The sequence below is a fragment of the Marmota monax genome, unplaced genomic scaffold, assembly GCF_021218885.2.
Source record: "Marmota monax isolate L192 unplaced genomic scaffold, Marmota_monax_Labrador192_F-V1.1 WCK01_AAM20220418_F8-fsc00044, whole genome shotgun sequence".
Taxonomy (NCBI): domain Eukaryota; kingdom Metazoa; phylum Chordata; class Mammalia; order Rodentia; family Sciuridae; genus Marmota; species Marmota monax.
Genome location: NW_026695198.1, coordinates 9,938,072 through 9,955,629, shown reverse-complemented (window position 1 = coordinate 9,955,629; position 17,558 = coordinate 9,938,072). Strand labels below are relative to the sequence as shown.

General features: G+C 36.3%; 1 protein-coding gene across 3 annotated transcripts in view; it reads right to left on the bottom strand.

Moving 5' to 3' along the window:
• Xkr4 (XK related 4) overlaps positions 1-17,558 on the bottom strand; it is a 438,096-nt gene that overhangs the window by 163,617 nt on the left and 256,921 nt on the right. For all 3 annotated transcript variants that reach the window (XM_046428580.2, XM_046428579.2, XM_058574010.1), the window contains exon 2: positions 1,397-1,596. In XM_046428580.2, the coding sequence (XP_046284536.1) occupies positions 1,397-1,596 (200 nt within the window). The remainder of the gene's footprint in view (positions 1-1,396; positions 1,597-17,558) is intronic.

The window sequence follows — 17,558 nt, the reverse complement described above, 5'->3', positions numbered from 1 at the left end:
CCCTGGAGTGAGGCAGTAAGATGACCAGAGCCAGAACATCTGCATGACCACTTATACACCCCTGGAAAGCCCCACAATTAATATGGCTTTGCTTGCTTCCCTGTGCTTTTATCTTCTATTTCTGTGTAAATTCCTTACTTTCTGTTTCTTCCAACTTGCTTTTTAGAAGCACACCCCATGGATATCTTCAACCCTCTTCTCTAACTTCCAGAATAGAAGTCTGGAAGGGTTGGGCCAGGAATCTCTAAATAAATGACAGAGTAAATGACTACCAGGGCTCCTTCTATCTTTCTTTTCTATGTATCCCAATCCCTGCTTCCAAATTAAAGCACTCAGCCAAAACTACCATGTTCTTTGCATAAGAGTTACAAGCACACAGCAGAGATTCTGCACATCAACCAGGCCAAGAACATAGTAGCAATGTTTGTACACAGAGGAACTCCCAGGGAACTCGGCTGATATTTAAACAAAACAAGAATAACGCAATACCTTAACCTCTTAACAATATCTATTTATACAGAATTGATAAAAAAAACAGGAAACATTTACCTGAAAATGGCCTCTTACCCATCTTCTACACACGCATTTATTCACCTATCAACCCACCAGTTTGCCTAATATTCCTGCTGTATTATTTTAGAATGGAGGTGAGCACCAGGTTCTAAGGAAACACCAGGGCAGCTCTGTTATAAATGGAACACCTTTACTGGTGAGATAAATCACACAAAAATTTTAATCTGATAAAATATATTTCATAAAACTTTGTAGTATGCAAATAACATATTTTAAACATTAAAAACATCCTTGTATATGATTATTTTAATATTAGAGTAATCCCTATCATTTCCTTTTAATTCCTCTTCTTTCCATTTCTTAATGTCAAAAAGAAATGGCAGAGCCCTGTATAGCCCTTTGTAATCCCATCTGTTTGGAAAGCTGAGGCAGGAGAATTGCAAAATCAAGGCCAGCCAGAGCAACACAGCAAAAACAATCTCAGGAAAAAAAAAAAAGAAATGAGAAATGGTAGGGATTACTCATGCATGTATTAGAGAGTGATAATTATTGCTGTCTTTGTGAAACATTGGAAAATTATTCTATCATAAAAACCAGAAGCCTTGAATCTATCTCCATATTCACCAAGTGTAAAAAATCATAAAGTATGTTTTTTTTTTCCTACTCAGATGGCAGCTGAAGGGCAAAAATCTCAGTCTTCCAATTAGTTAGCCATGATAAGTGGTGGTGAGTGAAACACCATGCAGTGTTCACAAATCATATGTAAAACAGCAGACACCACAGGCTGCGTCAACGGAGGGCATTAAGGGCAATTTCTTGGACTGTGACAAAAGTAGCCAGTTAATCTTTCCCCAGATTCAGAAACCAAATTGCAAGCCCTTACCTTGGAGTGCCTGTAATCTGTGAGTCTGGACGATAATGCAGAGCTGCAGGACCAGCTGTGGAGCACTCTCCAGAAAGGTGGCTAGCAGATGCAGCATACTCACATCGGCATACTCATACACCATTTTCCAGTAAAACCTCCATCTGTCATTCTCCCCACTCTGTCGGCTGCGAATACCTAAGTATATTGTGTGGAAATATCTAGAAGGAAAACAGAGAGAACAAGAAAGAGATGAGTGGCAATTTGTAATTCAAACTCCAGAGTTGTTTTTCTCTTCTGTAAGTCACCATAGGCAAGGACACACATGAAACAATTAACATGGTGACTTAACAATGAAACCTCAGAGTTACAAGTACCGTCATCCTTTAATGCTGACTTTTAGAAGTCACCACAATTTCAGAACCCCTTGAAAGGCCTTCCATTGAATTGCAATACGAGAGTCAGGTGAATTTTGATGGGACCTCAGGTATGGAATAGATATGCTACTTTGAAAACCTACACATATTGTTTCTAGTCATATTCTCTGAGTACCCAATAGTTACCATGATGTAAATTTCTCTTAGGACACAATGTAACTCTGAAGTACTAATATATATATATATTAGTGCTTAAAAAAATCCCTTTCATAATCCTGAAAATTTCACACATATATAAAAGGAATAAAAACAAAGTTAATGACTCCACTATACTTTTCACCCAGATTAAATATTTACTGATAATCTTCTTTCATATAATCTTGCACTTACTTCCTGATAGAACATTATTTTGAGCAAACCCCACACATCATATTATTTCATCTGTATTTTATTAGAAATTTAAACCAACATCACCACACTTACAAATAACAAAAATAATTTCTCAATATAAATTTCTTAATATAAATACTCCCTGTTTGTATTTTCCCGATTACCATGATTTTTAGCAGCTTTTTTGAAATGCAGTCTAAACAGGGTCTATACATGGTGATTATTTGATATGTATCTTAAGCCTATGGATTCCCCTTCCATTTAAAAAAGATTCTTCTTACATATTTTCTATTGGGTTGATTTTGTTGATTATATGGTGCAGTTAATGTACCTGTCTTTTATGTTTTCTGAAAATGAGTAATTAGTGTTAGAATTTGGATGAGATCCAAGTCTGATCATTTTAGGCAAGTGACAATGTCTACTTTCATAAGGAGGCACATCATGATTTTCTCTTTGGTTATCACCCGTTGATGATATTGCAGTTAGGGTTGCTAAATGGTGATATTCTCTCTCCACCACACTTTTGCATGTATTGGCCAGAATAATACTTCTCCAGGCCCTTTGTCAATGTCTCTACAGTATTTGGTTGTCAGGAGCTTGCTTTCTGGTAGATCCCTCAAGAAACTTAGGGTCCTCGAGTTCTTGTGTATTTGTAACACTACACAATGATCAGACTTGCTCTAGGTGGGGATAAGGTTCTTTTGGTTACACAGACCCTAAAGCTTCACTTTTGGTTGGAGATAGATGTCCACTTCTGGAGTCTGTGAAAGAACTGTGCATGTCCAGCACAAAGATTCTCTGATGCCAACAGGAGGGATACAGACAGGAAGAGAAGATCAAAAAGCCAGAACAACTTTTCCACTGGAAGGACAGCTGAATGGATAAAAAAATTTATGCAAATTCCTTGGAAGGCAAAATTCTACTATTTATTTACTTATCCATTTTAAATCTATCATTTCCTTGTTTACTAACAAAGAATTGTCACAGAAATGTTTGCTAGAAAAACTGCTATTCTTTCTGTTATAAGCTGTTGGATCCTTCTGCTTGGCTGCCCAAATAATATTCTGTTTCTTTTTTATGTTTTGTTTGTTTCATTTTGTTTTGGTTTTGGTACCAGGGATTGAAACCAGGGGAGCTTAACCACTGAGTCACATGCCCAGGCCTTTTTCTTTTTGTATAGTTTGAGACAGGGTCTCACTAAGTTGCTGAAGCTGGCCTTGAACTCTCCATCCTCCTGCCTCAGCCTCCCCAGCTGCTGGGATTTCCAGTGTGCACCACTGCACCTGTCTAGAATGTATCTTGATGAAGGCTATTCTGCATCAATTTTCTCAAAGATGTGATCTGCCTATTCAATGCAGAGCTTCAAGTTTCAATGTGTAGTTGTAAGTTTTCTTGAATTAGAGTGTTTAGTATTTTTTCTAATGTTTTTTTTTTTTTTTTGGTGTTTATTTTTGAGGACTCTTACTTATATATGTATGTTGTATCTTCTTTATTTTCTGTGTCTGTTTCTTTGGGATCCTTGTAGTCTCAAGATGTTTTTTGATTAGAAGCTTTTCCACTTTTCCATCTATCTTTTAACTACAGCATTTGAATCATGCCATATCCCTTTTAGTTGAATATTCACTCTGACCTTTTTTTAAATTAGAATTCTATGTTGAGTTCTATCCACCTTCTTGTCAAGTCTTACCTTTTCTATGCACTTCTTTTTTGAATCTTTCCAATTCTTACATTTTTTTCATAGCTTCTGTGATTTTCTTAATTTCTTTCAGCTCATTTTGAAATTTTTACTTATTTTTTTTAAATTTGGTTTGTGAATGCTTTTTGTGTGTGTGTGTGTTTTCATTGTCTGTAGGTACCTTAATAGTTTTCTTATTCTCTTCTTATGACAATAACTTTGATCTTTTTGTTCTTGCTGTTTTAAAAGTTAATTCCGTTTTCATGCATTTTTAGGATAGTTGGCTGGTTTTATCACTCAAGCACATATTCATCTATTGTTCTCATGAAGTGATAAAAAATAAGATCACTTGTTACTTTCTGACATGAGCTGCCACTGTTCCCTCCCTTTCTGTTCCTTTTTATTTAGACCTTATCTTTCATTTCTTGTGGTTGATACTGTCCTGGTCAATTTGGAATCTATTCCCAACAGATTCTCCTCAATATGGAGCCTTGTTTTGGAAGGGGGCTCACTTCATCAGTTAATGAGATTGAAGGACCTGGTCCTATAGAATAGGACTTCAATGCATTACAGCCTCTCTGGACTCATCCTGGCGTCGGGTCATAGAGAACACCCTCCCTCTCTCTCCTGCTCCTCCTAGATTGACCCACTATACTTGCCAGTGAGTACTTATTGGAGGTTAAGTAGTTCCCCTCTCAATGTTATCCCTCTACTTTGTCCTGCATGGTTGTTGATACCACATGGTTCTTAGAAGCTCTCACTAATTTGTTCTCAGGTGACCAAGTGAGTTTCTCAGCACAGAGTTTAACTGCAGATACTGTCCACAATTTTTTAACTTTTGCCAATCCAGTTGCTCTGCTTATTTTATTGTAATAATTTTGGTAGATTAAAAAAATAATCTTGCCACTGCTGGTATCTTTTTAGAACATTACCATTTAAAAACACAAAACAGAGTTAATCATTTCTTTGAGCCTTTGATTTCTACCAACTCTAATGTGAAGTTTGCAATAGTGAAGTTTACAGAGACTTTTCAGGCTCATTTTTTTTCTTGGAATAATCTTGGAATAGCTTTTCCTGCTTCTTTGATTGGCAAACTCATTTAAAATATATATTTTAATTAGAATTCTATGTTGATATATATATATATATATTATATATATGATATATATAATGATATATATATCATATATATATATAATATATATACATATTAGTTGTAGATGGACACAATATCATTTATTTATTTATTTATTTATTTATTTACTTATTTATTTATTTTTATGTGGTGCTGAGGATCAAACCCAGTGCCTCATGCATGTAAGCAAGCACTCTACCACTGAGCTATGACCCCATCCTGGCAAACTCATTTTTTTTATTAGTTGTTTAAAACATTACAAAGCTCTTGACATATCATATTTCATACATTTGATTCAAGTGGGTTATGAACTCCCATTTTTCCCCCATATACAGATTGCAGAATCACATCGGTTACACATCCACGTTTTTACATACTGCCATACTATTGTCTGTTGTATTCTGCTGCCTTTCCTATCCTCTACTATCCCACCTCCCCTCCCCTCCCCTCCCATCTTCTCTCTCTACCCCATCTACTATAATTCATTTCTCCCCCTTGTTTTTTCCCCCTTTCCCTTCACCTCTTCTTATATGTAATTTTGTATAATAATGAGGGTTTCCTTCCATTTACATGCAATTTCCCTTCTCTCTCCCTTTCCCTCCCACCTCTCATCTTTGTTTAATGTTAATCTTCTTTTCATGCTCTTCCTCCCTGCTCTGTTCTTAGTTGCTCTCCTTATATCAAAGATGACATTTGGCATTTATTTTTTAGGGATTGGCTAGCTTCACTAAGCATAATCTGCTCTAGTGCCATCCATTTCCCTGCAAATGCCATGATTTTGTCATTTTTTAGTGCTGAGTAATACTCCATTGTGTATAAATGCCACATTTTTTTGTATCCATTCATCTATTGAAGGGGCATCTAGGTTGGTTCCACAGTCTAGCTATTGTGAATTGTGCTGCTATGAACATCCATGTAGCAGTATCCCTATAGTGCGCTCTTTTAAGGACTTTAGGGAATAGTCCGAGAAGGGGGATAGCTGGGTCAAATGGTGTTTCCATTCCCAGCTTTCCAAGGAATCTCCATACTGCTTTCCACATTGGTTGCACCAATTTGCAGTCCCACCAGCAATGAACAAGTGTACCCTTTTCCCCACATCCTCACCAGCACTTGTTGTTGGCAAACTCATTTTTGCACTAAGAATTTCATTCAATCATCATCAGTCATCACTCAATTCTTTGTGCATATGGACCCCTCTCCCCATTAATATTAGTTTCCTTGGGTTTCTTTAATAAATTATCACAAACTGGTGGCTTAGACAAAATAAATTTATTATTCCCCAGTCTGAGATCAAAGTGTCATTAGGGCTGTTTCCTTTTGAAGGCTACAAACACGCTTCTTTCTCATAGCTTCTGATGATTTGCTGGCCATCTTTGCCATTCTTTGGCTTGGACATGCACCAACCCAGTCTCTGCCTCTATCTTCACATGACATTCTCCCTGTGTATGTCTAAATTTCTCCTTTTCTAACCACATGGTCACATTGGATTAGGACTCATTCCAACAATCTCAACTTGCTCATCTGCAAGGATCCTGTGTTATCTCCAAATAAGGTCACATTCACAAGGTGAGAGTTAGGGCTTCAACACTTCTTGGGGAGGACAAAAGTCATCCCTTATACTCTTCTGTCAATGCTTGATCTTGTTTCCCCTAGGACTTCTCCCCTTTAGAGATTTACTAGTATGCATCTTACACTCTGACCTTCCCTTGAGATCCAGATTCACACGTGCACCTGCTTTCCAGATCTCCCATGAGTTTTCCTTCCCCTACACTAGTGATTCACATCACCATCCATCAAGTCATCTGAGTGAGCCTTGGGGGCATTTTAGGCTCCTAATCTTCCTTTCCATTTATTTGATGAGGGCTATGTGTTGGAACTTTTATCTCCTTATTGTTGTCCATTTTCCCTGTCTTTTTAAAAGGCTGATTCTCTGTTTTGTTTCTGTCATCTACTAACAGTATGACCTTGAATTTAACATCTATCAGCTGGGCAAAATAATAGCACCAATCATAGAGGTTGATCTGAGAATTAAAGTAATACAAGTGAAGGGCTTATCTCAGCCCTTGGTAGATAGTAGGCATTCAATAAATGTTTGTTCTTACTATTAATTGACTTTGAAATCTCAAATGGATTCTTCCTATTGCTTTCAGAGTCAACTTTCTATAACAGAAGTGGAATCCAATCTCTCCTATCTTTAAAACATTAATGATTTCCCACTGCTTAGAAGGTAAACAGTAAATGCAAACAATGTAAATAATGGTTTTGAAATCTTTTAATTCAACGTTTATGTTCTGACTTTGGCCTATACCCACTCTTTTCCATGTTTATGGTCTCACCATATTGAAGTACTTGCTCCTCCTTGGATATGAATCTGTACCTTGATGCCTTCATTGCTGCAGTTCTTTTGCCCTGGAATTCCTCTCCACATTCCTTATTACCCTGGAATGACTACTAAGTCTATAAAGTCAAATGTCACCTATTGCTCACCTTCTCCCTAGGTAGAACCAGGCATTTTACTATTTGTGCTCAACTATCTTTATTCAGACTTTCATCAGGAGAAAATAACATTAATTTTGCATTTATTCATCTGTGTGTTAATCTCAAATCCCAGAGTACAAAGTCCCAGAGAGAAAAGTATGTTATTTGTCTATGTACCTCATGTCTAGGTCAGGTTCTGATGATCAACAGACATTCAATTCACTCCTTTATTGATTCACTGTGTATGTACTGAACACATGCAATATTTGTAATTTTGTATATTTGGAAATGGGAAGTCATCAGAGAGTTCTGAACGGAAGAGGAAGGAATTTGACTTGCATTTTACCAGCATTGCTTGCTACATAAAAAAAAAAAAAAACAGCACAAAGCGGGAAGCAGGGGCACTGGCTCAAAGACTGTTACAAATAGAGTCCAGGTGAGAAGAGATGCTGGCTTTGGGGATATCAGTGCAATTGTGGCAGGAATGCATGGGGTGGGTACAACCAAAAGAGAGCGTGGATATTACTTGCATTTTGAATGATCCAATTAATAAATAAATGCTCAATTTCCTAGCAACTACATAAGTTTTAAGCCAGAACTTCCATAGCATTAGTGGAGATAGTGAACTCTCACAGGGTTGTTCCTGGGCTCTGTCATTTCTAGTTCTTACCTAGGGAGGAGATTATACTTTCAATTCTTGGCTGCCAATGGTTAAAAAAGTTATAAAACTGGGCTTATAGGTCTGTGGTCCACAGGAACATGGACTCTTTGAGCACAATCAAACCTTTGTTTTCATAGTACTTTGGACTCACAGTTAACCTGATACTGGTGATGGGTTTCTTTCTCTGGAAGAAAACAAGTATTTGGCTTCATGGAATTTCACATAATCAGACACAAAATAGGCCTTCCAATAAGAAACAATAGAGTTCAAACACCTGTAAAACAAGAATGGGGTAAAAAGAGCTGTTTCTAGGTCTCAGATGGGTTGTTTTTTTTTTTTTTTAATTATGATAAAATACATGTAAAATCTGCTATCTTAATTATTTTAATTGTACAGTTCACTGGCATTAAGTATATTCCTACTGTTGTATAGCCATCCACACCATCCATCTCCAGAAGTCTTTCTGTCTTGTAAAACTGATTCTTAATGCATGAAACAATTTCTCATTCCTCCACCCCAGCTCCTGGAAACCACCATTTTACTTTCTGTCTCTATAAATCTGACTCTCCCAGATATCTCAAATATCTCTTGGTATTTTATCCTGTTATGCCTGGTTTATCACACTTATAATATTGTCAATGTCTATCTATGTTTAAAATGTGAATTTCATCCCACATGGGGTATTTTAAAACACCTTAATATTTTCTTGGGAGGAAAGACTTCTATTTACTACAGTAATTCCTTGATAGGTCTAGCTTTCAAAGAATTAAACAAGAATGTGTTTACCATGCCCCTGTAGGTTCAAAACTATTACTACTTCTTTTTCTTCCTCCTCCTCTCCTCCCCTCCTCCTCCTCCTACCCCTCCTTCAACTTCTCACCCTCCCCTCCTCCTCCTCCTCTCCCCTCCTCCTCCTCCTCTCCCCTCCTCCTCCTCCTCCCCCTCTTCCTCTCCCTCCTCCTCCTCTCCCTCTTCCTCCTCCCCCTCCTCCTCCTTCTCTCCCCCTCCTCCCCCTACTCCTCCTTCTCCTCCTGCTTCTCCTCCTCCTCCTCTTGCTTCTCCTCCTCCTCTTTCCCCTTCTTCTTCTCCTTCTCCCCCTCCCCCTCCTATCTCCTGTCTTCCCCTTAAACAGAGTTGACTGTCTTTGTTGCTTTTGATACAATGGGAAAATGAACTTTTATGAATCTGTGGGCTCAAAGTTTGGTTGTCCCCTTTTCTGGTCAGCAGTGTAGCTCAATCCTCACCCTTCGTTTCCTGTCATTTGGAGCTTTTAATCCAATTTGGGTTTTTTTTTCTGAAATCAATACGAAATTCTTTCTTGAACTGTTTGACAGGAAAAATTTGGCCTTGTCTTTGACAGGAGTTGTAGGACGGTGCCAATTTTTTGTTTGGAAGAGACAGAGGTATAGAGAATGAGCTATGCATTTGGGAGATCTCTCTTGTCAAAGCGAATGGTACTAATTCTATCTCAGAGCTCCTTAGAAAGGTTCTGATTACAGCCAGGCCTACATAGCTGAAAGCGAACTCTGATTTAAAGCAACTGTCTTATATGGTTATTAACTTGACAAATGGCTTAACGGAGACTGAAATTTGATAGTTACAATGACAGACAATTCCATTTTCCCAAGCATGACTCTTGTTTCAGTCATCAGATGAGCCTCTGTCAAAAACAAACAAACAAGAACTGAATTCATCTACAACTGCTGTGTTTAAGGTACTGCTGCTCTCCGCCCCCTACTGGGAATACACTTCTTGATATTGTATACTTACAAACTCTTGATTTTCTTTTTCTATTTAATTTTTTTTTCTCTTTCTCTCTCTCGTAAGAAAAACTAGGTATTTAAGGTTTACTGATCTGAATCTTTGAGTCACAAATTTCTGCCTGGCCTCAACTGTTTTACCTGTGGAAATGCAAACTTAAGATTTACAGACAGTTTAGGGCTACATCAGATCCACAGTCTGGCCTTTAAAACTGGCAAATGGGACATCTTATATGCACTTTATATTTATATGATATTTGTTTGCATGGTACTAAATTGGCTTATAGCTAAGACAGCACACTGTTAAGTTAGCCCAATATCTAATGCCTTTGATTCACATGAATGACTAGTAAGTCTGTGACAAATAAGTTCATTTGAACTTGTTGCCATTAAGGATGACTTTAAAATTTGGAAGCCTGTGGTTTTTAAGGAAAAACCAACAAATAAATGATCTCATACTTCATCTCAAAATCCTAGAAAAAGAAGAGCAAAACAACAGCAAAAGAAGTAGAAGGCAAGAAATAATTAAAATCAGAGCTGAAATTAATGAAATCGAAACAAAAGAAACAATTGAAAAAATTGACAAAACTAAAAGTTGGTTCTTTTGTTTTGTTTTGTTTCCCTTTTTGGTCTTGTTTTGTTTTCTTGTCTGTTAACTAATTAGAATGTTTCTCTAAATATTTAAGATATAGTGGTCAGTGGTTCCTGTATAAAGCTACTTTTTATGATCTTTATAAAGAAATAACTTAGAATATTCACTATGCTTAATTTCCATGGGAAATCGAAGAATAGCTGTTTAAAAAATGCAATAAATCAGACAGAGGTTTATAAATGTTCTATCAATTTTTAGGAAAGCATTCTTTGCTATAAAAGACCATTAATATAGGTTTTTCCAGATAATATCAATGATTTCCAAATATGTTTATCTGACCTAATGCCAACAGTCTACAGTAAAGCTAAAATATCTTGCCTGCTTCTCTGCAGTAGATAAACTGCCCCTGTTTTCCTATCCATTGTTTAGACTGGATTCTTGAAAATATAGCTTTTTAAATCATTTTATTTTTTACAGGGATCCTTGATTCAGAGCTAAAAGTCTTTGGCTTTTCACACCTGAAATACATTGTTTTATTTATTTTTTAAATAAATGTATAATGCTTATACCTATGTATGGTATTCATGGTTCGTCTAAAATGTTAGTTGTTCAATAGATTTGGAAATTCACAAGTGAGCCTATTTACTAAAATGTCTAGAATGAGTTTGAATTGAATTCTGAAAAGTTAATAATTAATTGTTATTTAAAACATGTTGGCAGGATTCTTAAAAGCAAAAAAAGTTAAATTTTATTAAGTAGTTTACTTTCTTTCTTCTGGGCCTGAAATAAGTGAGAGGAAATAACAGATGATTTTGAAATTGCTAGTAACATACATGTGGTTTCCATTTCTGATTTTTGGAATGGCATCATTTTATAATGAGCTAAACATTGTGGGGGTTTTTTGGTTGTTGTTTTCTGTTGTAAGTTGTTTATCAATCCTAGCAGTACTTTCAGAAATAGTTAATTTCAATCTGTCTACATCTTCATGCAGTAGCCTAAGTATTATATGCATTTCCAGAATTTTGATTATTCTTTATATTGTATTCAAGAGATGTTTGATGTTTGATGAGTTCTTAGACATCTGCTTTTAAACCTGATTTGCCTCTTTAAGTTCATTTTCACAATCCCCTTGTTAGAAAAGGTTTAAGACCCTAAAGTTGTGATTGATAAAAATAAAAATAAAGCCTGTTTACAATTCTCTATAAACTAACATCAGTCTCTTTGCTCACCTAGAGTAAAAATGACTTTATATGATGTTGCTTGTAGAGCTACACTTCCTGTTTATGGGTTTATATTTTTTGTACAAACTACCTGGATTTCATTGTTCGAATCATCCATGTGCTTTTTTGTGTTTTTAAAATGTCCCTCAAGGCTGTTAAATGGATCTTGTAGTATGTATGATGTCAAAAGTCTAATAATCCTTAAATAATACAGGAACTTGAAGTAACTTTTAAAATGCATTTATAGGTAGGTTCCAAAGTTTGCAGTGACTAATCTGCTCTTAGAAAAGTTAAAAAAATGATTTAAAGAACAAGTATTTTATATTTCATTAAGATAATTTTCTACGTTTTCTGTTGATTTTTATTAGGTTTTTAATTGCTTAAAAATGAAATCCTGCAAGGAGTTAGAACTTATCAAAATCTTTATTTGTTCCAAAGTCTCTTTTTGGCTTATAACTCTGGTTAAACAAACTACTATTTTACGATGATATCATATGTTTTATGGATACACCAATTAAAATAAATTTAAAAAAGAAGACTCCATTTTAGCCAAATTTAAGCAACAGGAAATTTTAGAGATTAGTTCTTATGCAAGCTTCTTACTGTTAAGAAACAATAGTAGCAGTCTACTGTTAGAAATAGTCTGGATATAATCCTTTAAATCATGATTGTAGTCTTAACAAATTGTAGTGATAACTAAATTGTTCTGCTAAGTTGTTAAACTTTCTATGTAATGATAATGACATGTGTTGTTTGTAGTACTTTTAGATAACATGAACTATGTCTCTGTGGTTAATAGCAGACAATCCTACTTTATTCTTCCTCCAATTCAAAATAAAATAAATATAAAGATTTTGGTATGAGACGTGTATAGGAAATGTCTATTATAAAAAGGTTCTAAGTTGGGAGGGGTGGCACACGTCTGTAATTAAAGTGATTCTCTGCTGAGACAGGAGAATTGGGAGTTCAAAGCCAGCCTCAGCAATTCAGCAAGGCCCTAAGGGACTCAACAACTCTAAATAAAATATTAAAAAAGGGCTGGGAATATGGCTCAGTGGTTGAGCACCCCTGGGTTCAGTCCCTGGTACCAAAAGAAAAAAAAATGTCTATAAGTTGTGCTGTTTGTATTGTGATTTGGTTTACAGAATATACTTAAATATATATGTGTGTTCTTAATTGGTAAAGTAACATTAATTTTCATAGTGTGTATTCAAAATTTTTACAGTTCTGTGGAATGTACCTACATTCTAAAGATGATGTAAAATATGTTATACTTTATGGTTTAATATAACAAAAACTCCAGCTAACAGGCACTCTTTAAATCCAATGGACTACTTGTACAAACAGGTTGGTTTTCTTTGAACAGATAAAAATGATAGAACTAAACAGATTATATTTACATTCAGATTTACTGTATGGACTAGATGTGCTTGGCTCTTATCGTTTTGTATTTTTCTTGCCTGTTGAAAATTTCTTAACAGTAGACAAATAGAGAAACTTGCATAAGACTTATCTTTCTAAAAGCTCCTGTTGCTTAAAATTGGCTAAAAGGGGGTCTTCTCTTTTAAATTTATTTTTATTGATGCATTATAATGACAAATACCAATGGAACTCATTATGCCACATTTGTACATGCACATAATTTGATTAGTCAACATAATATGATTAGTCTCATTCCCCAGTATTCCCTTTCCTGTTCCTTTCTTCTGATCCACTTGCTCTACTCTACTGATCTCCTTTTTATCATCAGTTAAATTAGTGCATTATAATAATTTTATCTATTTATCTATCTATATGTAAGAGGATTAATGATGGTATGTTTGTTAATGGACGTAACATAATTAGGTGGATCGCATTCCCCGGTACTTCCTTATGCCCTCCCCTCCTTCCTCCCTTTTAAAAATCCCCTTCCTTTACTCCTTTGGTCTTTCTTCTATTTAAATGAGATTGCCCCCTTCCACTGTTAAAATATTCTCTCTTTCCGTCTCCCCTCCTCTCACAGATGAGAGAAAACATTCAATACTTGACTTTCTTTGTTTTCATTTGCTATGATGTTCTGCAGTTCCATCCATTTATCAGCAAATGACATAAATTTATTCTTTTTGTGTGTGTGGCTGAGTAAAACTCCATTGTGTATATATACCATATTTTCTTTATCCACTTGTCTGTTGATGGCCACCTAGACTGGTTCTCTAACTCTGCTATTGTGAATTGCACGGCTATAAACATTGGCATGCATGTATCACGATAGTATGGTGATGTTAGTTCTTTTGGATAAATATCAAGGAGTGCACTAGCTGAATCAAGGTTCCATTTTTAGTCTTTTGATGAATCTCCATGTAGCTTTCCAAGGTAGTTGTACTAATTTTCAGTCCTGCAGATAATATATTAGTGTATCTATCTCCCCACATTCTTGCCAGCAATTATTGTTATTTGTACTCATGCTGATTGCCATTTTGACTGGAGAGAGAGAAAATCTCAGTGTGGTTTTGATTTGCATTTCCCTGATTGTTAATGATGTTGAACATTTTTTCATATATTTGTTGGCCCTTTCTGTTTCTTCTTTTGAGAAGTGTCTGTTTTGCTGATTTTCCCATTTATTGATTGGGGTTATTTGTTTTGTTGGTGTAAGTTTTTTAAATCCTTTATTTATTCTGGATATTAATCTCCTGTTGGAAGAGTCACTGGCAAAGATTTCCTCCCATTCTGTAGGCTCTCTCTTTGTACTTTTAATTGTTTACACTGCTGGGCAGCTTTTTAATTTGATCCCATTCTACTTATTGATTCATGGTTTTGTTCCTTAACGTTAGGGGTCTTATTAAGGAACTTGGTGCCTATGCCAGTATGTTGGAGTGTTAACCCTATGTTTTCTTCTAGCAGTTGCAGTGTTTGGTCTAATTTCCGGGTCTTTGATCCACTTTGAGTTGATTTTTGTGCAGAGTCAGAGATAGATGTCTAATTATATTCTTCTACCAATGGATGACCAGTTTTCCCAGCACCATTTGTTAAAAAGTCTTTTCTTTTTTTTTTTTTCCTTAAAAAGGTTCTCCTTAGGCCAATTCCCTTTCAACATGAGACCAATCAGATCAAAGAATGGGACAAGGCTCCCATGACTTGGGACCAAATTGCTTGGCAAATAATAAGCAATATCTTCAGAAGAAATAATTCAAAGTCAGAGGAAAACTGCATGCAGTCACTTGTTAAACCCCACCAGAATAAATTGCTGGAAGGTTGTGGAAAGAGAGTTCTTATACAAATGAACCCTAAAGTCCTTCAGAAATAAGCATCTGGCTGCCTTATACGTCAGATTTCCTTGATGGGATTTCCACAGGATCCAACAATGCACTTCCAGCCAGATGATGCGGCACACCGATTCTTTTGACTGAGGGATCAACTAAATAGGAGGGAACTGAAACACAGAGCTCCTGAATTCCTCAGGCTAAGAATAAATTTTACCCCTTGACTGTGAGCTGCCAAAAGAAACCAAAGATAGACATGTTCACTGGCGAACACAGTCTAGCTAAATCAACATGTGTATAACACCTGGCTTTTGTTTCTATAAATTGCAAACACTTCTGTAGGACCAGCAGAGAAACAATCTAGCTGCTTCTCTCCAGATTAATAAAATTGAATAAAATTTATTTTTCCCTTCTACATCATTTGCTTATTTCGCACGTGGGCGAGCATCTGAATGCAGCCAGCCCGGAGCCAGGCAGTCTGTCTAGCTGGGCTGCCAGCAACAGGTATGTGAAGTGCCAGGCTGAGGACCCACTCAACCTCTTGCTCTTTATATTTAAGAACAGGCAAAGAATACACACAGACATTTCACTAAAAATGAGATAAAATGATATACAGCACAGTATAGAACAAAAAAAATGGTTAAAACTTGTGCCCAACAAGGATCTATTAATCTAATTAGAGTACAGTCATTCTTCATACAGTTATCTCTTCATATCCCCAGATACCGAAATCTGTGGATGTTCAAATCCCTAATGTAAAATGACATAGTATTTTCATACAACCTATGCACATCTTCCTGTACACTTAAGAAAAAAATCTACATGTTCAGTACAATCATAATCTTTTTCTTGATATTTTGGATCCATAGTTGGTTGAATCCACAAATGTGAAACCTAAGTATATTGTTCAGGCAAAATGTAGGTTAAAATATTACTACAATGTTTGTGTGTGTGTGTGTGTGTGTGTGTGTTTCCATATACAGAATATAATTTAGAATGCTTACTACTAAAGAATTAAAGCAATGATTCCTGAGTGCTGGGGGCTATAGGTTATTTATTATTATTTTTGCAATATCTAAACAATGCTGTAGTAGACTTTTACATGGCTAAAGTTTAAGTACCAAAAGAGCTTTCCTGTTTTATTTTTGTTATTGGAGATCTAACCCAGGGCCTTGTGTATGCCACAGAAACACTTCCACAGAACCACAACACCAGTCCCAATACTTTCATATTTTAAACTGTTTTATATACTTTGTGAAATTGTTCTCTAGAAAGACAATGCCAGTTGGCAGTGTATGGGTGCACTTATTTCCTCAAGAATACCTTCTCTCAGAGTGTAAAGCCTGTGGACGATCATTTTGTCTCTCTTTCTAAGCTGTCATCTGTATCTGTCTAGTCCCTATCATTTACCTACCTGGCCCACTAGATGTTTCCTATTGCATTATAAACATATGACTCTGGTGGAAAGAGAAGCACAGCTGATGTTGAGTCCCTAAAATTACCCTTTGTACACTTGAATATGGAAGTCAGACCGTCTAGTCTCCTTGGCTTCTGTGTGACTATGATCTCACTAGAAAATTCTTCTTCTGATTCTCATAGCCACGTCACCTCTGAGCTGGAATTTTCCTACATGAAGGTAAGCATGGTGGTATCTTTCTCTGCGAGGATTAGGTGAGAGGATGAGCCTCAGGTTTGTGTCTGATTCATAATGGAAATGTTGCTGTGTGCCATGGTTATGGATATTCTGGGTTTATCTATAATGCTTTTTTTTAACCTTAGTAACCAAAGGTGATTTTATGCCTTCAGTTCTCATTAGGCGTTTTGTTCTGGGTAGTGTTTCTGTCACATTGGATTAAATTAGTATGTCAGGCAGGATACGGCCTTTGGCTGACCCTCTAGAGGGGAAGATGATAACCATCACCACCCATTGAAAAACAGGATTTCTAGACTTTCTGAGTATAGGGAATCCAGGCTGGGGTCCAGGTGGGATGGAGGAGGGGGGCTAATAAAGGTTTTTCTCCTTTGAATTCTGCTTTTCTGTGTTGGTGAAAAATAAATAAATAAACATGTCTGCAGTGGCCAGGGAAGCTCACAGTAATAAGTTTTAATTCCTTTAAATACTGATACAGATGGCAGGGAGCCCTATTTACACTTAAAAATTTAGCGTAATTACCAAAGAGTATCATTTAAGAAGGGGAAAAAAAAGTTTTAAAGCTTTGCCATCAAGGATGAAATATTCTAGAGCAAGAGAGAACAGAAGATTAAATACACAGCTCTCATCAGTGCTAATGGGAGATGTTCCCGATAAAAGCTCTCTCTGAAATGTCAATGTGCTCTGCCTCCTCCTCGGAGGTAAACACATCCACAAGACATTTGCCTTCCTTACTGTAGGACTGATTCATTTTCTAATAGGGTCACTCTTATTATTTATTGTCTTGGGAAACAGGCTAGAGGAAGACAAGGGTTTCCTTTACATCAGAAAAAGGTCACCAGGAATTCTGCACCGACTCTATTAACATGATCTCAACCCAACCACCTTTGGATTTTGTAATTTCCTCATCGTTGTAGAAGATGTGCATGGGAACACACTGACCACAACCACACCATGCCTCATGCACAGACACCTTCGCATAACGTACCTCCATCACAATACAGA